This window comes from Anopheles coustani, chromosome 2, assembly GCF_943734705.1.
Source record: "Anopheles coustani chromosome 2, idAnoCousDA_361_x.2, whole genome shotgun sequence".
NCBI classification, from domain to species: Eukaryota; Metazoa; Arthropoda; class Insecta; order Diptera; family Culicidae; genus Anopheles; species Anopheles coustani.
The window spans coordinates 94,652,627-94,678,097 of NC_071289.1; the positions used below are offsets into that span (position 1 = coordinate 94,652,627).

General features: G+C 39.5%; 2 protein-coding genes across 6 annotated transcripts; both read right to left on the reverse strand.

Annotated features, from left to right (window-relative positions):
* Positions 1–860: 860 nt before the first annotated feature.
* LOC131265654 (kinesin-like protein KIF13A) lies at positions 861–18,774 on the reverse strand. Of its 3 annotated transcripts, XM_058267939.1 has the most exons (13): positions 17,759–18,774; positions 17,161–17,266; positions 16,393–16,480; positions 10,434–10,866; positions 6,142–9,571; positions 5,916–6,061; positions 4,085–4,172; positions 3,919–4,011; positions 2,746–3,261; positions 2,249–2,668; positions 2,050–2,186; positions 1,806–1,986; positions 861–1,706 (listed from the first exon to the last, which is right to left on the reverse strand). In XM_058267939.1, the coding sequence occupies exons 2-13, from the start codon at positions 17,210–17,212 to the stop codon at positions 1,627–1,629; spliced, it is 5,664 nt and encodes a 1,887-aa protein (XP_058123922.1). In that variant the 5' UTR covers positions 17,213–17,266; positions 17,759–18,774; the 3' UTR covers positions 861–1,626. The 3 variants fall into 3 exon arrangements, with proteins under 3 accessions (XP_058123922.1, XP_058123924.1, XP_058123923.1); XM_058267941.1 differs by lacking the exon at positions 17,161–17,266 and having other exon boundaries at positions 18,511–18,774; XM_058267940.1 differs by lacking the exon at positions 17,161–17,266.
* A 313-nt stretch (positions 18,775–19,087) lies between these two features.
* On the reverse strand, positions 19,088–25,397 carry LOC131265655 (glycerol-3-phosphate dehydrogenase [NAD(+)], cytoplasmic). 3 transcript variants are annotated; one of them, XM_058267945.1, is made up of 7 exons: positions 25,125–25,178; positions 24,943–24,995; positions 24,251–24,428; positions 22,283–22,862; positions 22,064–22,217; positions 21,836–21,928; positions 19,088–19,390 (listed from the first exon to the last, which is right to left on the reverse strand). In XM_058267945.1, the coding sequence occupies exons 2-7, from the start codon at positions 24,984–24,986 to the stop codon at positions 19,375–19,377; spliced, it is 1,065 nt and encodes a 354-aa protein (XP_058123928.1). In that variant the 5' UTR covers positions 24,987–24,995; positions 25,125–25,178; the 3' UTR covers positions 19,088–19,374. The 3 variants fall into 3 exon arrangements, with proteins under 3 accessions (XP_058123928.1, XP_058123927.1, XP_058123925.1); XM_058267944.1 differs by lacking the exons at positions 19,088–19,390; positions 25,125–25,178 and adding exons at positions 20,235–20,457; positions 25,221–25,397; XM_058267942.1 differs by lacking the exon at positions 19,088–19,390 and adding an exon at positions 20,235–20,457.
* Positions 25,398–25,471: the final 74 nt, after the last annotated feature.

The window sequence follows — 25,471 nt, forward strand, 5'->3', positions numbered from 1 at the left end:
GCAATCGCTTTCGAAAAAATAAATTGTTAATTTTCGCATAAACTTTTTTGATTGTTACAGCCTAGAACTGCCCCTTCCATCACGCACAAAATGTTGATGATCTAATATGTGTCGGTAATTTATGTGGGTGGAGTTGTTGGTTGCATGGTACCATTGGGTAGTTGTAAATTTATCACTCTTTTCCGATACCGAACAATACATAATACTATTTAACATTGGGCAGCCGGACACCCCTGCTAGTACGACTCTTATGTTGTTTACAGATTCTGAAGTGTAATGATCTGGTATTATCTACCAAAGATTACTATATAAAGCATCCTGTCTAGTTGTTTTTCATTTCTGGCTTGGATGTATCGTGGACGTATTACACTGCCGCATGAATGCATGTGTGTATATATTTGGTTGTGTGTATAAACTTTTTCATATTTTATAAGCTTGTTGGCCATCATAGTGACCAGATTGGCCATCATAGTGACCCTGCTATATTGCAACAGAATGTACTTTTTGAGAGGCATAGCAATACGCCTCTTCTGTTATCGTTTATCAAGTTGAAGGTTTTTACTTGTCAATAGTATTTTTATTACATCCAGGAAATGGTAAATGTTAGCAACTACCACATACTTTCACAATGATTGGACGAAAAACGTACATAGATTTGGTTTCATTTCTATCGAAAATGGGATGGAATCGAGTTTAAACAGTTCAATAACAATGGCTGTCGAAGTTGCTAAGCATCGTTCGATCAGACATTGAGAACCTTCATGTTCGCAAGCTCCCTGCTGTAGCTACGCTCATGAAATCATACGAAAAAATTTGAGCAAACCAAATGTTTCACTTATTACTCGAGACCCTCTTTTAGTCCTTAAGATGCAGAGACCACTCAACTATCGGTTTAATAAAGCTAAGTGGAATCGTGATGCATTATCGCACCAAAGTGTTTTTTTTCAACTATCACATTGGTGAAATAAAGATTTAAAATTCTACCTGGATTTTTCTCTACACTATTTTTTGCTTAACGTTTGAATAGCTGGCATACATTCAATATTTTCAAATCAAGTGCATCGATCTACGATAATCACACATCGCGGTTGATAAATGTTCTTCGGGCAATTTCGTGCGCAACACTATCACACTAAGGATTTATGGGGATTGAATTATATGTGTGTATGCCGCACTACTACCTCTACAATGTGGTGGCGTCTTTTTGCGTCTATATTTTGTGTATAGAAAAAAGCATCGCATCGCAAAAATTAATCAAAATCCATAAGACTTCATATAAAGACCCTGCAACTAAAAAAACATTGTTTGTTCTAGTTTCGCATTTGTCAATGTTTGCATCATTTTCTCGTTTGTCCCTTCATAAAAAACTCCACATATAGCTATCTAAAGGTACGGGGCTTAAGGTATATGAATATTCAGATTGTTAAATCCTCTGACAAACCGCTTCGGTCAGGACTCTCGCTCTGACGAGAGTTTTTGACAAGTCTTGATCGACGATACATCTTTGCCGATTAATTAACCACGGGTAAATGCAGCAACCGAAGCAGACTTCAGTACAAACCGCTTCCGACCCGTAAAAGACCTCAGCGAGCACCGCGCTGTATTGAGGCCACGATTGGACTCGTATCATTTGCGCGATGCGTTCGTCGCCAATCCCGGGCTGCCGGGGAGCACTCTGCCAACCTTTGCACTGCCGGATTGTTCAGCTGAAATCACAATAAATAAAAAAATATGATATTGCTATTACCAAACACAACAAAATTATGATATTGCTATTACCGACACAATCAACCAACAAGACTAACCTTTCAATTTTTCTGCCTTTTTTAACTCCCGCATAGCGCGACCCCGTTTATCAAGTATCAACTTATCCACTCGTACGAAAATGCCATGCTTTGGTCGACAATCAAAGTATTGGATGCCTTGCACAGTTCCGTCATTCTTACCAGTAGGAGTATCCAGCGCAATTCCTATCCAAGTTCCTCCCTGTGAATAGATTGAAGACCTTTAGCATCGACATATGCTTTCCATATCGGACAGAAAACCTACTTGGAAATGAGTAGGTCCAATAAAGGCAATTACTCCACTGGTATTATAAGGTCGTATAAGAACTGATTCACCAACAACTACCCAATCAGGCATCATTTCTTGTTTGCTTGACGTTGAAGAGGAGCTGGTGTCCATCACTGTAAATATTGAACAGTAGTAAGGTTAAAAAAAATAAAAGATGGGAAATCTTTCTTATTACCTGCTTGTTTGTTATTGACCCTTTGATAGCTTTCCTCGCTCTCATCGATAATCTGCGATGATTCATTTATTGCTGTAAATGAAACAGCGTTTTCGCTGGAATCGAACTGCTTGATGACTGCCGACCCTTCATCGTCTTCATGTAAATCATTCTCCTCCAAAAGAACATCATCCAGAGTGGATGCCCGCGATCTACTGGAGTCATCGTATGCCTCATAGCTGTTGTCTTTAAGGAACGGATTAACCCTTTTTGGAATCTCTACGGCAGTTACAGATGAGCTGCTGTATTCATCAGTGCTTGCCACCATAGGTTTATTCTCGGTGGCAGAGGTTATGGCTGACGAAGCACCTATAGCGGCGCCATTATCCGGTGTTTTCGCGAGGACTTGTTCTTGCATTTTATTGGACGGTGACATTGTTTCTGACAACGAAAAATGGCGAGAAAAGTAGCGATTAACATCAAAAACATCATTTAATCCTGCCGCAATCAATAGATACCCGGTGTTTCTCCAACGCTTAATGATCGGATGGAATATGTATCGTCGTTGGTAAGATTGCTGCAAGAGACAGCTTGCGATCCGTATCCGCTCGATGTGGACGAACTCATACTAGGCGTCATGTGACCAGCAGTTGTGGATTGATACTTTATCCCATTAACACTGTTACCATTACCCCCAGCCACGGGTGCCGATGATATGCCACCTATTGACGAAGATTCCATCTTCGATTTACTGCTGAATTTTGATCCCGCAGTTGCCCCGACCATATTCATCGAGTCGCCCGACGTAGCTTGGCGTTTATCGATGTCGAGGAACGATTCCACTGTGTGTGAAGACTTCATCATCGACAGGGACGGCTTTTTCCCCATCGGTTGCTCGTAGAAGTCGTTGTATTCAGCGAACTCCGGTTCACTAAATCTGTCTTCGCCTTCCTCCTCGTAGCAGATTTGCTTGATGAGTGGTTCCTCGTGCAACGTTGTCATTCTTTGGGCCAATTTACTTGCAGCAGGGGACGCTATAAAAGATACACACAACCGTGTACATGAAATACGAAAGGCCAATGTACAAGACAAATTAAAGTAAACAAATGTAACATAATTACTGGAACACGAAAGTTAAAAAAATAAGATCACAGTAGATAATAATGCCCAAGGCAACATGAAAAGAGCGAATAAAATTAAACTGAGTAAATGAAACACAAATAATGCCATACGGGAAACATTACGGAAAACTCTGAACTTGAGGTTACGTACGTTTAGTTGGCTGCAGACGCAGTGAATTAAGATTAATGTTGAGATTGAGGAATGTGGGTCGGGCTGCATTCCATTTGTGTGGGCATGTAATGTGGACGGTTGATATTATTTATATGATTTACGTTCTGTCATGTGCTGACATTTTCAAAATCACATATTTTAATTGGATACAAGAAGCAACAACAAGCAACATTTGCCTCAATACCTCAGTAAGACAACAAAGAGACAATTTCAATAAACATACTCGGGGAATGATGAAATATTGGGTCATTGGTGAATCTTGTCTTTGTGAAGTGCAAAATATCAGCTATGACATTTGGTGATCTACGCAAACACCTTAAAGAACGGTTTATCTAAACACTGAATACAGTCCTTAGAGTCTGTTATAGATCATTATTAGAATGTATGGGAAAGCCTACCTAAACCATAGCTCGAGTTTGCCGTTTCTTCTCCAAAACTGCTATTTTTCAACTTCTGCCGACTTCCTGTCACTGTATCTCGTGTGCTTTGAGCTAAGGACAGAATATTTGAATCAGATAGCTTCAAGAAGTTGTTAATGCAATTCTGTGGACTTCAAATACATACCAGTGTTAAGACCCATCTTCAAATCGGCATACGATTCTGAGCGACCAATACTTAGCAGCGACTCGAATGAAGCATCGAAAAATCTCACCTGTAAAATAATACATCCATTAGTAGGCACCAAGCTAGGCTAAATACTTTTCGACCGGTCGCTTTAGTGTAGTTAAATCGACCCACACATTTACTTGTTTATTACAGCTATTCGACCTAGCTTAATATAGTTACTACATTAGGAAAATATCAACCAAATATGAATAGTCTTAAGTGCATTGCTTATTACATCCTAAATAAAACATCATTTTATGAAGAAATCTTCTTAACAAAATCATGTCACGTAGGCAATATCGGCGAACTCAAAAGACGGATGAAGTATTAAGCAAGATATTACAAAAAAACAACAGCTTCACAACTAATAGTAGGCGAAATTTGTTGATAATACAAGTAACATAAACAACATAATTGGGGGAAATTTTTAAAAATATCATCGATTAATATGAATAAAATTCAGCGCATGAAAGAAAATTGAGAATATTATTACACACGAAAGATGAAAGTAGCAGAAAGTAATACATAGAGGCAAAAAAACCGTCAAGCGACCAACTACTTACTGTCATGGAAGTGGTGAGACTCGAACTATGCTCCCTGGCATCTTTTACGGCCTTTGGGATTTAATTAAGAGCATTTTCGAATGCGAATGTTTTTTTGTATTGTTTTGATTTTGGCACAGGGGCGCGAAGCGTGTACAAAGATCATTGTATGGCCAACGATGGCAGTGTGGCCGGAAGCGGGTTCATCGGTGATAGCGAATTTTTGTACAAAATGTAGCAGTCGATGAAGGTTTTGGCAGTATTGGCGATAGATTGTTTTCAGCACACGTGTTTACAGAAAAGAAATTTTGGGTAGCATTTGCGGTAGCGTGCACAATGAACAGATTTATATTGGTTAGTGATATTTTGAAGAACAAATAGTAATCCAACACACAAATCGTGTTTAGATTGACACATATTGAGAAGGCATCAACAAATTCATATATCAGCGTGAGATAAAAAGAGAAATAGAAGGAGAGATATCAAGATGCCAAGATATAGAAAAGAAAAAGAAAGAGACAAAAATGACGGTTAGAAGAAAGATACAGTACCGACCATCAGAACCGAAAATTTGGTGAGTGAGATAGGTACATTGGAATTAATGTGCTAAGAACTAAAAAAGGAAATATTAGCGGGCATATAGCGGGAGTAATGAATTAGCTTAATAGCGTTGGGAAATGAGATTAGTAAGATATGAAATATTAATTAACATTGAATATCCTAGCGGAATTATTACAGTATGAAAAAACTCTCAATGGCAGAGAATAATATTGATCTGGATATGTAAATGCAAATTGCACAGATAAAATCAGTTTAGCTGTGGTGGATTGGATAATTTTCAAATAATAATCATTTATTTCCAGAGGACATCTCGTAAACTGCATATAAGATGATTGCTGGTCTTACAATGACTGTTAAACATTAATTGCAGCTCCTAGTACAATTGACTTAATAAAATTAATAAAGAAAATAAACATAAAACAGTCAATCTGTCACATACAAGTAGAAATTAATCTTCGAATACAAATTTCCACTTTATTGTGACATATAGCAGAGCATGAATAATCCTACTCCGTTGCTGTACATTTAACGCAGCAAAAAATAAATAAATCAAAGAAAATGCATACAGCGTGTCTCATGCCCAGTATAGAGAGACAAATAGCAGAAGTCGGGTATTGCTTTAACGATGGTATTGAATTACGACGATATCGAATTTCCTTGCATATTGGCGGTTTTCGTCAGCTTACCTGTGAGAAATTTGGCACGCTGGCTGTCTTTCGCATGGATAGCGTTGGTCCCCGGACTTGCTCCAGTTCTTTCACAGCTACGCTCTGCCGCAGACGGTCTAACATTAGGATGCTTTCAACAGCTGACACTCCTTTGGTGTATTTTTCTATAAAAATGCATAAAACGAAGTGAATAAAAGCATGTGCATGCGTTCTTCATAGATCTGATTTATAAAATTAGACGTACCGATGTAAGTTTCTCCATCGCTTGCCGAACAATCTTCGCCGGTGGCTGCAATCTGTGCCAATGATTCCCGATCTTCAAGCTCCTCGGATGCCTTTGGTATGTTCGACACGACCTCGTACGTCACGCCAGACTGTAATGACAATGACTCCGCTCGTCCAATGCGCAACTTCTTTAAACGATCTGTGAAACTTTGCCGCTTGTAGATATTTAACGCTAGTCGCTTTCGCAGCACCAAATCCATTGGGGCCGGGTGCGACAGACGGACGGTGGTTTTTAGAATTAGATAAACACGTTCGTTTGCCTCCGTTATGCGATTCAACGAGGCGCAATCGTGGATGGACGAGTCCCAGCTGCAGATAGCGCAAATGTCTTTGTCTAGATGCTGAATGATCTGAAGGCTATAGAACTTATTTCCATGTTCTTTTGGCAAGATGGAGTTCAGCCCCGCAAGCGGAACCTCGTCGTTGGAACCCTGCGTCGTCAGATCGTCCGCGTTGAGATCAAGAAACAGCACAGGCACGTGCGGTTCCATTCCCAATGGCGGATCCCAGGATGCGGGCGCACCAGGAATACCTGAACCAGGTGCGGGCACAAGTACAGCGTTACGTTCCTCAGTCAGTGACACCCACTGATTGACCAGGCTCTGCTCACGTTCTTTTTCTTGTTCTGTCTTGTCGTCTTTGTTGATAAGCCTCTGTATCTGTTGGTCGAGGTACTGGCGCCTTCTGCCAAGCGCCTCACTCCACTTGTCTCGCAACACAGTCAAATCTTCCTCCTGATAAGAGTCCATTGGTTTCTGCAGCTTTGATCGCGCCGTCACGCAACCCATCGATACGTTAATGATCGACTGACATATAATCGGCAGTGTGCCGGAGTTCTGTACTGGCTTGACACGCACCATGACTCGCCGTTGAAACCCTTGTCGCAGCTGGTACACTCCCCCAGTAAGCATGTCACGCGAACATTGCACCTCCACTGGCGCCCAGTCGCCGTTGTCATTCAACTCGTGAATTTCAACCCACAGTTCGATTTTTCGTGATAATTCCGCCCAACGGTCGGCCAATGAGCGAGCCTTCGCTTGCTGCTGCTCAACTTCCCAGTCCTTCATGCGCGAAAACCCAACGGATCGGTGACCCCACACCTCGATGGAAAGCGCCCCGTCCGTACAATGTTCAAGGAACTCCTCGTTCATTGTGACAATATAATCTGCTTCGTGATCGAACTTGAATGTAATATTCTGGTTGTGTCCGGCAACCTCTTGATTTGTAGCTGGCACCACCGCCACCTCATGATTCCAGAAGGAATACTGGCAGAATACAAAGTTCGAAAGGTACAACGGCAATCCGGAAGCTTGCTTGATGCTTATACGGCAAGAAATCTGATTGCTTGGCGGTGGATCGGTCGGAGTGGTATCTTCGTCCTCGTGGGAATCGGCGGAACTTTCCGAAGCCGACTCGCACATACGATCCTGCGGAAACTGGCCCGCAACACGACTTATTTCCACCTGCAATCGACCCGCTACCTCACCCTGCTGACTTATGATTGGCGTATGATAATCCAGTTTGACATCGTGAAACAGCACCTCTAGGAAAATATTCGCTACCCCGATGAGGTTGTGATTTTCCTGCGATTCGTAGAACGGATCGGACTTTGCCTTGTTTTCTTCGCCCGTTGAGGCTACGGTACGTTCTTTATACTCCTGGTACCAATCACGCATGTCAATCAGCTTATTTTCCAACTTCTCCATGCTCCAGATTTGACTACCTGAATTCATTCGGCGTACCAAGATAGCCGGTTCACTAACGAACGCTCCTCGTTTCCGATTCGGGCTCAGGTTCGCCGGTGGAATCTGTAGCGTTACACTGAACTTTGTCTGCTTATTCATCTCTTCCGCCAGTACATTTGCCTCTTGTACCAGTGCATTGGCTCGCACAATATCCGTCTTTAACTGACCAAGTGATCGCTTGAACATTTCATCTCGTTCCTGGGCCCACTTTTCAACGCGTAGCTGTGCTGTTGGTGTATTCGGTGGCAGCTTTCCTAACCGGAAAGGATCATAAGGAGCATACGGGGCGTACGGAGTAGTCGGTGACAGAATATTGCGAAGCTGCTGAAACTGTTTCTCGTACTCTTGTCGCTGCTTCTCCAACGCAACTTGTTTATCCTCCTCATGTTGCTTCTCAAGCCGTTCGATAGCAGCCTGAATTGGATTGTTACTGAACTCATTCTGCATCAGCTCTTCCTGAGCGTAATAGTAGTCCATATGCTGCGCAGGTGTTTGTGGTTCTGAGGTTCCCAAGTTCGCACTGTTCGTCGCTGACTTTGGGCAATTTACACGGAAAAAGTGATGATTACCCCAAAGAATGCGATCCCCGTGATGAAGTGCTGTTTTACCCGTCACAACCGATCCATTCACGTAGCAACGAGCGTTCTCAATGGGTTCCATATACAGCTCGCCCTCTTCGATCGTTATAAGACAATGCTCAGGTTGTATGCCAAGTCCGAGTAGTTGTATATCGGGTTGTTTACTGGTGGCTGCCGGAGATCCATTGCTTCTTCCCCCGATTAACGTTTTCTCCTTCAGATAGTATACCAGCAACTCGTTTAGTGACGGATCAGCGTTCAGATTAACCAGATAGTATTTATTTTTCTCCACTTTTATTCCACTGTCTTGCACGCTGATGCCCATCTTCTCCAGCGCCTGCTGACGTTCGCTCTGGATCTGCTCCGTTTTCTCCAGCTTTTCTTCCCACGTCTGCGAAATCTGTTTCATAAGATTTTCGCTTTCAGCGAGCTTGTCGTGGATATCAACCCTCTTCATATCACCAAAGTTGCTTCCAGTAGCATGCTTCAGCATCTCGCGTAATGTCTCAACCTCTTTGCGTAACTCGCGGATAATTCGTGCATTGGGATCCTCGTTGACCACAGCATGATTTACGATACGCTTCGCTCGATCAGCATATCGTAGTGTTGACAGCGTCTCCTCGTAATTATCTGCCGCCGGAGACAGCGTAGCCAGCATGACTGTCTTCGAGTTGCCACCAAGATTGTCTTTCAGTAACCATGTCAGAACTGAGTCGCGATACGGGACGAACTTATCCTTATTCTTGCCACTTCCTCCACCACCGCCACCTGTACTATCGGCCAGCTTCGAAATGACCAATCCAAGTGTAGTCAAACTTTTATTGATATTCGAGCCTTCCTTCAACCGATCACCAACTGCACCCGTTTTAACGGCACGTTCACTCCCGGCTAGATCAACCAGTGACACGCGGGATACTTTTTCGCCCGTCACCCCGGACAGTGTGTCGATGAGCGTTTGTGTTAGCACCACGGTGAAGACCGCGTGTGAACGGGATGACTCTGAGTTCATGTTCGTCGCCGCGACCGTTCGTGATTTGTTTCCCTCCGCCATCAAGTTATCGATGTCCTGCAGGAAGTGGTTAAGGAAGTTATAAGTTTTGGGGTTCATGGATTCTAAAAAATGCAAAATTATAATCTGAACGACGCCTAGTTAAATATTCATATTCGTTGAATATCAATTTTGGGTATAAAGCAGGGGTCGGCAAAGTCCGGCCCGCGGGCCAAATCCGGCCCGCGGGCCAAATCCGGCCCGCCAACTGATTTCATCCGGCCCGTAAGAAAATTTTAGTGCTTCATACCAAAAACACAACTCAATTTTTTCACGAAGTCAGGTTGTGTTTGTTTTCTTCCCAAAATTAAAGATTTAAAAAAGGTTGAATGAGGTGTTTCTGGTATATGTTGAAAAATAAAATCGAAATTTAATGAAAATAAGTGTAAAAATGTGTAAAAAGTTTAGCGATAAAATTACAAATATTGTATCTTTTAGCTCCTTGTCATGTAACTTTACTTTTTAAAAAGTTTATACCATTCAAAAGGGTACTACTTTGAAAACATTAAATCATCGTTTAAGGTATCCGGCCCACGCTTTCGGTTTCCTTTTAATAATTTGACCCTTTTTAGGAAATGTATGCCGAACCCTGGTATAAAGGATACGTAGCAGAAGCTAAACTTCTATTTTTTAGCGATTTTATTCTGGCAGGCTCGTTTGTTTTAAAAGATAAAAATTGAAAAAGTTGTAAATAAGTAGAATTTTGATAAAAATATTATTTTGATTAGAAGGTACAACAATTAAACTTCTTAAGTTAAGTTGTTTGAAAAGTAAGTAGCAGATATAATTATCTAAATTTAAAATTAGGCCCATCTTGCGAGGTCAAATGTGTAAAAAAATCTGTGCTAATTCCTCATGCAACATTTGAATCGTTTCTTACCAGGAAAGACGTAACGGCCAACTGCGACAATCCGTCCACATATGGTCCAAGTACATTGTGTTCGCGTACTTTCAGTGACTGCTTACTCGTCTTAGGATCAAGCAGATCGTGTACTTTCTCGTTGTAGATCTCCATGTACGAAACTTCCACCTTGTAGGAAAGCTCTTCGGTCTGTTTAGCTGCGATCAAGGCAAACAGTTCGTCGCACAGCCGCGGGATGATTCCCTTATTCTCCTGATTCCCCATCATAGTGTAGGACTTGCCTGAGCCGGTCTGCCCGTACGCGAAGATACATGCATTGTACCCCTGGAATGCATTCTCAAGTATATCTCTGCCAACGTTGTTGAAGACCAGCTCCTGCGATGCGAAGTTGCCCGCGTCAATATCGGTCGAGTAGAAGCAGTGGTCAAAGGCAAATGTTTTCGGAGGTTTCCTGCAAAAAATAGAGAAAACGAAAATGATTAATCCACGTATCAAGATTATAGTTATTTAGTTGCATAATATATTCCAAAATGCTACAAACGTTGGCTAGACAAATAAACCTAAGCAATTGATCTTCGAATCGTTCATATGGAATGGACACTGTAAAAACATTTAAAGTTTTGCATCTCTGCCCACAAACCTGCGACTTTTTGTTTGATATCCTAACATTGTTTTATTTGATGGGAAATAGTTTGATTTCTGTTCCAAAATACGTACAGAATGGTTGATCCAATGACATGCAAAACTTTCCACAAGTCCTGGTTTATTTATGTAAACCGTCTTATTCTAAACAGAACCCCACTACGAATACACCAATACTCTATCGCAACCAACTTATCTACATTGATTTTCTAGCAACGGAGCTAAATTGAAAATGGATAATTAGTACGGAACGAATCCTTGGTTCACGCGTTCTTTCCTTCCAAAGTGGCCTTCTGCTGGAAGGAATTTGAAAACTGCTGTTTGGCAACAATACCAATCGCGTAAACATATACTGATCGTATATGCGATTGTACCACTGAAGCAACAAAGAGGGAGGAAAGTAGGCCTCAACTGGTGAAAATTTGAAGGAGCATTAACGCACACCATACACAGCCGTCGACATAAAACACGATGTAATGAAGCGAAAGAGTTTCTTTTTGGGAAACAAAATCCGCGCGTAGCGTGAAAGCCACTGACACTGCTCAAGTTTCCATTGTCTTTTTTTATATTTATTGCGTCGGATAATTGCTTCAGTAGCCTTTTACAGCGTTTTTTAGGTTCAACCTCGTATTGACCCGGTTAGGGGTTGGTACGCTCTATTGGCGTTACACAGAGACTCGAGTAATGTTGTGCGCAGAGGGTATAGTAAAAAGTTTAACAGATATATAAATCAACCTTTTCCCATTTATTAATTTCCACCTAAACATAAATTAGTACCAACTCGCAATATACTCGTATACGAAAATTTAGGCATAAGACTTATGCTAAGCATATTCCTTAAACGATGGCCAACATTTGTACACTAACATCCATTTGATTCTTTAAAAGCATATCTTGGGCAGGAGTACTGTATCCACTAAATTTTTTACCTAAACAATGCAATTCGATATTTTTGCAGATATGAGACGACGTCCTGTATCTGTCTCCTAGCGCTAAACATTAAACAATGTTATCAGCATGGATTCTATTCACCAACCATACGATTATTAAACTATTATTTTTATTTTGATAAGGTGACCAAAGATACTCAGTATGCAGCGTAAAGGACATAGGTACATAGTCACCAAAAGGACATTTTACTCACACCTGCAGATTTGCCTTGTACAAATGAATACTAACTCCGGTGAGGAACGATTTTGTTTGCTGACAATAAAATAATCCCCTCACTCACCGTACCATTTCAGTCCCGAGGATGGGCAGAAAACCCATGCAGTAAGTTGCTTACGAGTTGCGTGATGATATGCAATAAAAAATGCTGCCCACCTTCACCCACCCGGGCGATAGAGCCAATTTCCCAAGAGGATGTTTATGGAACCTTTTGCAAACAAATATCCCATCAGCCGTGAGCACCACAACACCAGTAGCTATCATGCAAAATTATCTTGAAACCACAGCAACCAGATTTCCATTCATGGCGCACGATCCACTAACGATTGAAGTTTACAAGAAGACATAGTAATGGAAGTTGTAAGTAGATTGGCTAAAAGTGATAAAATTTCAACAAGTGTTAAGCATTCTTGGGTTTCGTGTTCTTCTTGTAGTCCCAAGCGATCTTTGTTAAATTTACGAGAGTATTACTTAATGTCTATATTCTCCGCAGTGTGTTAAAAAATTACGCAAAACAAAAGCACAACATCAGTTTGATTTGTGTTGAAAGCATAAAAAATCTTATGGAATTTCCTTTATCAATAATTCTTCAACTCATATTCATGTTTCGTGTACACGAATCACCCACGGAAAACTAAAAATTGTATTGCAGATTGTTGCACTGAGTATTGTGAATGTGAGACGTTTGTTTAGAAAAAGATCATTGAAAATACGAAAAGGAAATCAAAGTTAAAAGAGAAAAGGAAAATAGATAAAGCGTTCCATAAAGCTTTCGAGAAGATATCCTGCTCGCCTATAAATCCTCATTAGCTGGTCACTCTATGACTTGAAATAGTAAATGATGACGACCATTAATAATTATTTTTTCGGAGATAATTGCAAAAATGTTCTCTGAAAACAAGACAATTGTTTGTAGATTTGTAAGACAATCGTTTTGTTAAGGATATATTTCGAAATAAAATATGGAAGAATTTAAATCTTAGAGATCGTAGGCAGCTGACAATCGGAACGGTTGGCACATATAAAAAAAAAAACAAATTGTGGAACAGCCTGGCAAGCCATATACATTCTCAACGATAGAATAGATGCCAATGATATTGAAAGGTTAGTGTGAGCTATTTGGCGATACGTGTTCTTCATCATTCAAAATAAAAAAAACCGAAAGTAGATAACATTATCCAAAATGCAAACATTCATTGCAAGAGCACATACACATAGGATCACACATTGGGTGGTGCTGTCGTGATAAGAAATTAGGACACCTGATAAATGAAAACCCGAACTTAGCAGCCCATACATCCACCACCGAACCACCGAACAAAGACTGCATCGATTTTGTAACACAAAAACTGGGCTTTAGCAAAAACTGGGCTGTAAGCAATGGTTTCGCATGGCGAAAGATTTCAGTGAAGCAACTTCCGTGACTAATGCTAACGTGAACCAGTCGACCGTTGGTGGTTGGAATCAAAACAAGTAACATACATTTCGCGCTTTCCGATCAACCGCTTTGGGGTCACTCTCGTTGCCACGTTCCATGATTTTCGAAACATTCATCTTCATATTTACAAACAAATAGATACAGTAGGTGTATCATTCAAAATAAAACTGACACCGAAGAAATTTGTTTGATTGGAATGGAACAATGAAAAACAATGCATGATAATAACATCCGGGGGTCCGCGACAGCCGAGCGGTAGCGCCGGTTAGGAAATCGGCCCATGAGCGACCGGGGCTTACCACCTCGACGGTGGGTTCGAATCCCAACCGAGACCGGACCCTGCCCTGTACGAGAGGACTGACTATCCACGTACTTAAAGGGTAAAAAAAAGTAAGCCCTTAACGGGGCAGGCATGACCAAAAACAAAAGGTCGTTACGTCAAGAAAAATAAGATGATAATAAATGTAGTAGCACTTATGAACTCTTTTGATAATCTAAAATAAGTATTTTTGTATGTCTGTAAATGCATAAATACTATTGTCTACTCAACATCATCATTACGTATATAATATTGCGTCCATGGTCACTGCCTTTCTTAACTCATGCCAAAGACTTTGTTACCCAATAGGAATTGCATCAAACCATTGTGAGCACGGGTATCATTGTAAAATGGTTGACGAAAATTGTTCGAGGTCAAATACTACCGAACAAGGTCGTAATAAACTGGCTATATTGGACAACCAGTCAATCATACGAAAAAGGACGATTTTAAACTAAGGAATAAGAAGGCTAGGACACTACAGGATTGTTATTTGTTCTCATACGCGATGCCGGCTAGCCGTTCACACGTCCATTTATGTTGCGGAAAGGAAACTCACCGTGGGTCTGCAATATAGGTAGAATTTGTGGCAGTGCTCGTACTACTGCACGAAAATAAATAATTTTTATTTTCAGTCCAAGGTAACAGCGTAGCCGCTCGAGCTATAATATGGGTTCGTGCCAGAGCAAAAACCGATCGGACCCAACAGCGCGCCAACTCGAGGATGATGATCCACTTCCTGGAGCGATGGTTTTCGCTGCTGTTCTGATGAAGGTAATGATGGTGACGTCGATGATGGGAAGTATGATTTTGGAAATCTACTACTATTCGTTCTTCAGCGTTAGTTCCATTACCCTGCCTTGCCTTTTCTATTTTTTCGTCTTCTTCTGATGAGGCCATTCTCTATTCGACCGATTTGTTGTCTATATGCTAGCGTTCTTCCGTAATGCCGCCCTCTTTTCGCAATTTAACGCGAGCTACCACAAACAAACGTACGCCCAAGCGACATAAGACGCCGAATGATTAACAAACGAGGAAAATAAAATATTGCGCCACTCAATTCGAAGAGACTTTAGCGAGGGCTCGCTACCGTAAGCCATGCAGCAAGTACTGAATTCTGGCAGCCAAACTCCGACCCATAATGCGCTTCTCCTCTTCCACCATAATAGCGTGTCGGTCGATTTTCGATGTTTAGTGGCTCGAAACCGTCTACGGAAATGAATCAAGAGAGAGGCAGCTACGAGCATCGTCGACCGTATCAGGCAGACCCGAACAACCGTATACTTCGATTGCAACAGCGGTATTTTTTCACCTGTTATAACAACTTCAATGATTTTTGCAATCATCAACGAAACTTCGCTTTCACGTATCTAGTCCAAAGAATCGTAGACCCTCCTCCACGCCCACTGCTCAAGGTTGCACGAAAACATTCGCTTTATCGCAAAGCCGATGACACCATGAAGACAATCTTAGCAGGATGTGTTTGCAGTCGAGCTTCACGAACGACGCTTTCGAAAGACCTTCCAGCATGGAGAGCATAACTCACGCATACAAGCACCCATACACACTCTAACAGAGGTCTGTCAACGTTCACCAAGGCAAAAAATGAAGTAAAAATCAATAACATAGAACAATAGAAAAAAGGACCGACTGGTTTTGAGCTTGTAGAGCATGGTAATGCGAATAGAACATCCTTTTTAGGATGAATGAACCAGCTCTAGCAGTAGGTGGCACAATTTTTTCTCTGTGTTTTGCATAAGCCTTCCAAAAACACCCAACTAAACAAGTGCTGGGTTTCGAATCATATATTGGAATCAGTTGGTGTAATGTTTCAAATTGGTACAGGAGCAGTACATGCTAGCTCAGTAAGTTTGCGATCAAATAATGGAATGTTGCATACAGTTCCTGAAGGTATGCAACTCTTGCCCGGAGCATTTTAAAGAGAGATGTGAAGTTCTGCGGAACTATACAAATGTCTTATTTAAATACTAGCTACAGTTGTGAATGAATCTCAAAAATTCATTGATGTTCAAAGAATAGAAAACTAAAGACCAAAAATGGGTTGTCACATGATCCATGCCAATTAAAAAATCATTAAGATTCGTGAAAGATCCATGAAGATTCATTACGGTTTTGTAAGACTCATCAACGTTTGAAGATTCGAATCTATCTGAATCTCCAAATCCAAAAGATTCATAAATCTTTTTGAATGACTCTTAGATGACTAACATCCATGATTTACCCATGGCTTTTGGTGTTGAGCACTTTGAACAGCTCTACACTTTCCTCATTGACTGTCGACATCGGCTTTTTGAATAGTTTACATGAATGACATGTTGCGCAAACTGCCGATGACCCTGAATACACCCACTATTTTCCTATTTTCCTACAAAATTGTATGTAACACTTACCTTTCTATTTTATCTAGCGAAGCAGGATATTTCAAAATCGTCTGTGTCCCATTCATTTCTACCACGTTTTCAGTTGCGAGTTCAAGTTCTAGGGAAAAGAGATAATACGATAATTTAAAAACTGAATGAATAAATTATTGGATGAAATGCATTAAAGCTAAAGAACTTCGGATATACAAGAGAAAGTATGCATAAGCGTATAAATCATATCTTGGGGCGTTGTTTTAAATTTCCGTTCGAACAGATAAGCTTAGCGTATCACGAGAAAAGACTTATTCACAAGATTTTGAGGGGTTCTCAAACGGAATGGTAATGAAAATACTTCTTTCGAACCATAAGATGTTATGCAAAATTTCCCATAACGAGCATTTGAGCTCTTTACACAACTTTTTGTTTTGCTGATCGATGACAAAGTCCCGATAGTTGTAGTTGGTAAAATTTTGGACACTCTTTAAAGCTGCAAGTGGATTTTTCTTATTTGTCATGTTTAAAAGTCTGATAAGAACTTTTTAAAAAAATTGTGCTAAAATGTAATGGAAAAAAGCTTCCGACACAACATTTATCGTACAACGCCAGCATTACTGAATCAGATTACACTTTTTGCAAGAGGATAGACTGTAAATGTTTTTTTTTGCAGTAATTGCTAAACATCGCTAATTAGTAATTGCTTAACGTGTCTGCCATTAGTTCTGCCCGTATTTAATATGTCCTCATTTCTGTGCCAAGAATGAAAAATAATGCATACAAAGAAGATTGAAATTTGCTTACCTCGTCGATTGAACGGGCGTACCCGCACGGCTACTTTGATTTTATCAGACATTTTCAATATGTTGGCTTGCAAAGGACTAATAACTAAATAGATGAACCGCGCTGACTATAATCGGTCGGTATTGGTTAGCACGTATCACTAACGTTGCGACAGCAGGGTTGATGTGGATTACATACACTTCAACTGCTACCAGCAACAGGGGTGCTCGCTGTGACACACTTATAAGAAACACTTACTCAAAACATTCTAATTCGCAATTGGAAGAAAATACTTAATTTAAACCAACCATCCAATATGTTTCATATTCACCATCCTATCAACAGTGAACGGCAGGTTAACACGTTACAAAACAACATTTAAACATCACAATTTCCATATTCGATGTTACTCAGAGGAGACGTTTTGTTCTAGTTTAATTCTACTTCTACACAGATATTCATATATAAGGAGATAATATGTTAACAGAAAAGCTGATGCACTTGCATCGTTGTAATCAAGCTACATACACAGTACATTCGCACGATTTCACCCAATCACACGCATAATCCTATCGCATTACTAGCACCGTATTTGGATCATTTATCAATAAACACTCACGTAAGTCCAGGTTAGAAAAAAAGGATAATATCCAACTTTTCATACACCCGCATATACACGAGTTTCAATATACCAACGACGAACGAGCAATAAAAAACATCACAGCTCCACGGTTGAATCATGAGGGCGCGTTTTGGGGACTGCGGTTAACTCCACTACGTCTCGAAAGTGCTGGATAGGATTTATGAGCCCTGCACAGCCCGCCATCTTGCTTTTTCCCTTCTCTCGATTCGCGACACGGCTCCCTTGGAAGATATGACCGTCATGACGGACGGTCGACTAGCGCTACGCATACGCAGAATGGACAATCTGCTACCGTTTTCTCCAAGTATGAATAGTAACTTCGATTTGCGGAAGAACAAAAGAACCATGACTGGATGAACATAGCCACCTGTGACAAAGGATAGCATCGTCATCTGCATTACGAAGAAAACTTCCACTATTTCATATCCTTTTTTCTTCTCCATTCATGTCGAGAAATTCTAGATAGCACCTGCAACCCACAATTGAACACCAGTCTGTAGTTGTCGTGTTGTTTCTCTACGTCTACATAACGCTAAGCATTTCTTCAGAATAGCTGATTCGATTGTTCACCTCGACACAACCGATTCATTCACAAATTACTGATACTCAAAGGTGAACAATAATGTCAATACCGTTTTGCTTTAAAGATTCAGTCGCCACCACTTCATGATACACAACTTCGCGGACCGAGCGATTATTTCATACAATTAAGACCACCGCTGCCATACCTTTTCCACGGCACAGGCTGAACAGAGCACTCCATGGAACTATCTCTTTTTCCAGGCACACTTCAGTTTTGACAGCTTATTTATTTCTTTTTTTCCTAGGTGGTATGAAATTCATACTGGGCTTTTCTTTCGACTCCGATGACCTTCCGACAAATTAGTGAAGATCGGTGTTCAGTATTTTTGTAAACCGGAGAGGACCAAGCACGGGATTTGAACAAACATTTTTATTCGTGATGTATCGCCCCGCTATGGTACACTATGAGCACTAACTTTGCAATGCCTGGAACAAAAAGCAGACGTTTCCGAAGGGCTCTTACCTTATGTCATTTAATCTGGAAGGTTGAGCTACGGTTGTGATAAAAGGAAAGCAGTTTGAAAACAAATTTTCTATTACAGTTTTATTTTCATTTTTGAAATTCTAACAACAGCATAAGTTTCCAATTTCTGCGATTAAGAATTGATATGAAATTAAAAGAAGGACGGGTTTAGTTTCGTGCTAGGCACGTTATTTAACCATTTAATATCTTTATTCATCATACAAAATCGAACGACACAAAGATTCAACAAGTGGATTGCCGATATCGAATTTAAAAAATTTATTTTCCTTCTAATGTTTTATACTCAACTTCCTACAACAATCTTCAAATATATTCTAAAAGGTTTGGAAAACTTTTTACTTACTAAATGACCAGTGGGATTTTATCGTAAAAGTTTTACATTACTCGTATTCCATCGATGGAATACTTGTACTAAGTTTCTTATTCCGCGAATGCATTATCATCTGCGCGATAAGGGTATCCTGGATGTGACTCAAAGCGACTAGTCATTGCTGTACTTGCATAATCTTCGCCATCTCATCCCCACTTACACGAACGTTTGCCTAAAATGATAGAAAAAAGAGTGGCAAAATTATATATTTTGTATCCTCTACCTGAAAGAGTTCTTACAGAAAGTCCACATGTTTCCATTCTAATGCAATAAACACTATTGGACAAATGAAGAATATGATTTATTTAGACAAATTACTTACCTTCTATACGGATAAAAACGGAAAATAATCACATTACATTAAAACGGAAATAGAATATTTTAGGACACAGGTCACTAGTCAATGTGCATGTGGTATAGTAGATTCTCAAATTGTAAATTTTAAGTTCCTGACATCAGTAACGTGACTATGCTTACATGCAACGGTGAGTAGTGGAACCCGAAATCAAAACTGTAACATAAAAGAATTATAAATTGCTGACAGAAAGACAAACTAACATACAAATTGAAAGGGAAAGAACAATTTTCCTTCTAATTTCCGTTTATTTTTTTTATAAATTTTGGTACCTCTTTGTTAGACTCTGATGTATTATTTCTCATTTTTGAAAATGAAACCCAATCGACATCCAATTATTGTTAACCTTTATTCATGTTCCAGTTCACTGTTGTTTATCACATATCCTACTGTGTTCCTTTTTTCGTTATTCGCTTTTTATTGAAAGTATATTCAAATATTGTAAGCGAACACAAAATTTTTCTCGTACGTAGTATATCCGGGAGCAATGATATGAAAACGACAACCTGTTCTAGTGCTAACAGATTAAACTGATATTACAGCATTAATGCCAAAATTAAAATTCAGCCTTATTTTACAAAAAATCCAACCAGTTGCCCAGAACCAAAATAATTAATAACTAACTAAAGAACTATTTACCCATACATTAAACCATGGAATGATTCTATGTTTATCAAGAAACCAAAATAAAAATGGATTTGGAATTAGCAAATCAAAGCTTAAGCATTGGTGACCGCTTTTGAGATCTCTATTAGAGCATAATTTTTAGTGTTAATTAGTCGCATGCATTAAATAAAGTGCTAGAAATCGACTAAGACATGTTAATATACATTTTGGAAATGGCTTGAGTGAACATATTTCTCTACAGTTTTGCCCACGGTGTCCTAAAACGAAGGAATAGGAGAAAAGAGAAAAAACAAAAAAATGAATGTTCGCCGTTGAAGGAATCTCTAGCTTTGAGCACAATGTAGTAAGCATATTTTCAAGCGTGTTGGATACTCGAATAATTTTAATTTAAGGGAAATATCTATTATGACACGGAATTGATTTATTTGAAATTATTTTAATTAGCATTAAATACTAAAAGATTACCAAGCTGTATAATGGTGGCTAGTTTCTTTTTAAGCAAACGAAATGAACAATGCAATTATTACAATATTTAATAAAGATTGAGCACAATTTGAAAACCGTTAAAAATAGATTTCTAAAAATAAATATGTGAACAAAACAAATGAACTATTGATGCATGACAATGTTTAATTATCTTTTTAAAATATTTAACAAGCTTTTTTATCATTTCTTAATTAAATAATTACAGTAAATTATGACAATAAGGATGGATGAAATTGTTGCACTTTGCCCTAAGTATATGGCACAAAAACTTTTTAAATGAAATAATGTATTTGTAAAATGACTGGCGACAAAGAGCAACAAATTTTGGACGTTCGGAGAAAGTGGATAATATTGTAAACGAAAGAGTGGTTTATTATCCCTGCGCTTACTTTAGTAAACACAACAATGAATAACAAATACGATACGAACCGACAAAGCCTCATATATTAACAAAGATACATACATTTTTTATTCAAACATTCTACAGCGTAAAAACAACTAATGCTCTTACCATAGCAATCATTTAATTATTATGCATGTTATGTATCATTCAAATTGTACACAATATAACTAAAAATGTTACAAACAAACGAAAACAAAAATATACAGGAAGCAAGTAGGAAAAGTTTATCGATCCATTTGGCTGATTAAATGAGTTATTAAATTCGGAAAAAGTGCTTTAAGAAAATTGGGAAACTTTTGACGAAACTACAATATAGAAAAACGTAAGCAACCGCATAATTGCAATAAACCGTGTGTTCAAGTACATCATTATGCCTTGTTTCCCTCCACAATTTTACTACATATTTTCTACAACATTACGCCAATGCATGATTTCTAATTGCTTCATTCCTATTCAATTTTTTCATCCTCTCGATTTGTGTAACAATATTCTCTGTAAAAAACATCGATACATTTACAGGTACAAAAACCATATTACACGCCCTATATATCTTCACTGTGCTATTCTTTATGATGCTTCGTTTTGTACTGAAACACGGTTTCGGTTTGAAGTTGTTTGATTGCAAGCTGACACAAAATGCAAACACAGAGAACATTTTGTGTAGAGCATTTTTGTTTTCCTACGAACATGCGTCATCTCGGACGAGACTCGGTTTTATAACGTCAAGTAGGAGAAGTTCGACTTACATGTGCTCCGGATGGTTGCGCAGGCAGTCGAGAAATCCAGCGGGCTTTACTTGACCCGTACAAATTTTATGAATAGCCGTAAACAGTGGGAATCTGCATTGCAATAAGAAAAATACATAATTTGAAATTTAGTTCGTAAAATCGTAAATTTTGGACAACCAAAAAATCATATCCAGAAAACGTATCTAGCAAAACAAATTACAAGTTTTGGTGAAAAAAATCACATACTTATCCTCCATGCCCTTATTTTTCAGCATAAAGTTGACCTCCTCAGCAGTGATAGGACCTTGTAGTTTTTGTCCGTTGAGCATTTCATCTTCGAGCTGCTTGATTGTTTTCCCCGTCTTGACGAATGCTTCAGAAACCTTACGGTTACGTCCACCTGCAATGACGAAACGATATACTATGAAACCAGCTTCTTTCGCGTATCGTTCAATGAATCATTACCATAGCAGGTAGTGATGAGGTCGGCGACACCACAGCTTTCAAAAAACGTCGACAATTTGCTGCCAGGGTAAAATACGTCTACAAACTTTATCATTTCCATCAGTCCTAACCTAATAACGGCAGCTTTGGTGTTGTCGCCAAGCCCCATGCCATCAACAAAACCAGCTCCACAAGCAACAATATTTTTCAGCGCACCGCAAATCTCCACCGCATCTACATCGTCCACCACTACCACGCGGAAGTTGGGCGTCTGGAAAAGATCCCGCAGAGTTTGAGCAATCTTCATGTCCCTGCAACCTATGGTGGTCTCACAAAATTTCTCCTCTGCCACTTCCCCGGCCAAATTAGCTCCCATCAGCACGGAGCACGGAATCTTAAGGTGCTTCGTTATCAGATGCGAGATCAATTCCATACCACCACCCTCAGCAACATCAAAACCCTTGATCAGCGAGAGGCCAACAGCAGTTGGCTTGATCTTTCCTAGTAGTTGCGTTCCAAGTCCGCGGATAAATTGATGCGGAACAACGAAGATAAGAATATCAGCGTCTTTTGCAGCCTCGACCACATCTGGGACAGCAACCTGAAAGCAATAAGTACAAAAATAGTCAGAAAAGGCACCCAACTCAATTCGTAAAAAAAACATTACGGCTTCATTCGCTGCTGTTCGATGCAACTGAGTGAGTTCTTCTATATTTGTTTCGCAATATAGGTGTTTTTAGCGTCGATAAAAATAAACCCTTGTCATGCAATGAACATTTCTCGGATGCAACTTGAGCACTGTCTAGTCAAAACCTAAATGTTCTTCGATATGCGATCGATAGAGTTATTGAGTGACGACTTTACAAAATATTTTAATATTGAGCTCCATCCATATAGCTTAAAAAATAGTGAATCTTTCTACGGTACAAAAATAGAATGATGTATGAAATTGAATTGCATCGTTTTTCTTATTTTCTAATAAATGTTATTATAGCCGATGTCTTACATAATTGATTCGACACAGTTTGCAATTTGTCTGAGTAATTGTAGCTGTCAGCGATGAAGGTTAGTGAAAATGAGATATACCAAAAAGATAGCAGCTGGTTTTACTACCTTAGCACAATACCAAAGCACTTTGCGTGTGATGAAATGAAAATATGAATGATAATAAATGAGATATCAGTATAACAGTACTCGAGCGGTATCTGTACAGCATTTAGCTTTAGTAAGAGTAAATGTCGTCGCAATGAGCAGGGCTATACTATTGAGGACATTTAACATACGAATTGATATAGTGCTTCCGTCCCTTGCACATACTGTCACGTGGAACTCTGGAGACGTAGTTGCATTACCAGTGCGAGGCCCAGAAATGCACCAACGTGGTTATTACAACAACAAATGCTTTCTACCAGAAACCGGTTGAAACGCCGTGGACCTATTTAAAATAGGAGATCTTAAACGTTTATTCTTATTAGGCGTGACGACTAGACATTTTCTATTTTCGCAGAAGAATAGTCTGCCCTCTCGTACGGGGACTTCCGCTATAGTCTGGTCTCAGTTGGGATTCGAACCCACGCAATCAAATGTTCAATGTTGACCAACACCGATAGGTATATTAAATCACGAACAGATTTTTTTTATCAACCATTAGTGACAACGTCCAACCCGTATTTATTGCTTTCATCCAGTGTCGATAACGTCGGAATCAAGAGTTATCAATTATCAGTTTGGTTTGGAAAAATAACCACCCTACAAGGCAACAAACAACTGATATCAAAGTGCAATTGATTATTCAGCTTTGTTCTCTCGACGCAAACTGTACTCTGACCTTGCGAACTAACATAGGCGTTATTCCGGCGATCGTTGCCAGTTGCTTTGGCACCGTGACAAATGACAAACTAAACACATTCCAAAAATACCGTTTCATTGCTGCACCGTTGCTCTATTTCCACGCTGGCTATAACAACCTTAAAGGAACGATCAACTTACGATGTTTTCTGGCAACTTATGTCCAGGCAGGTACTTCACATTTTCGTGAGACGTGTTGATTATTTCCGTCAATTTCTTGCCATCGATCATCTCTTCGTAGACATACATAGTGACCCGATCTTCAAAATTAGACAACCGCTTGGCGTTAACACCTACAATCTTGGCGATTGCCGATCCCCTAGAACGCAGAGAAACAAACATTTTAATTACTTTCCCCACTAATGAATGTGAATAAAAACAACCCGTCCCTTCGTGATTGTCTTTGTCACACTGTTCATTGATAGCGGGGAAAATGATAAATCGCTAAAGTAAAGAAAAATACAACAACCGAGCTTCTGAAATAAGCCTTATATAATGTTTCTCTCCCAATACAGCCTTGATGTGATAGGACAATAGAACCATGACAAAACAATGCCATATATTTTAATGCCAGAACAGTATCTATTCCTTTACGTAACGCCGACCTGATGACTTTCAGCTAAATGGTGTTTATCATGTTGACATCGCAAATAATGTTAACCCATATTTTGAGAAACCGCGCTTAAAATGTGTATGACAACAAAATTGTGGCAATAAATGCAATACACTGCTTTGGCTTTGGGGATAATGTCTACGCTATTATTACTAATTGAACTTTCAAGGACAACCGTGTTGTTTTCGTTTCGATCCCATTGAAATTGTTTTAAACTCACCAGTTTCCGGATCCAACGATGCAAACGCGAACCTTATCAGACATGGCGGGATACTATTGGGAAGTAGCGAACAGAATGGAGAAGAAAAAGAGTAGATAAACAATCGCAGGACTGTGCACAGAACTCAAAACTGGTATGAAGTGAAACTAGCAAAATCCAACTTTATGTAATGACTAAAATACCAATTTAACACTGAGGGTCAATCCAACGAGACACGAGGTATTCAGCTTCGGGTTTGGTTCGTAAACTGAACTGCAGTGCTTGTTCGCAATACCTACCTTGCAAAATACATTTTGTTGGTCGCGTGGACGTTCGTGAAATGTCAAATCGAATGGAACAGTCAGGACTGTTATTAAAAATAAGGGAATTTGTGACTTTTAAATTTTCGTGTGTGTAACAAATTATTTTATTGATCACAGTCACGAAACAAACATATTAATGAAAATAAAAACAAAACTTCCACTACCGTGCGAATTTGTGATAAAGTTGTAGCTTTTCGCGTCAAAAATATTTGCGCCCAAGAGGGGCC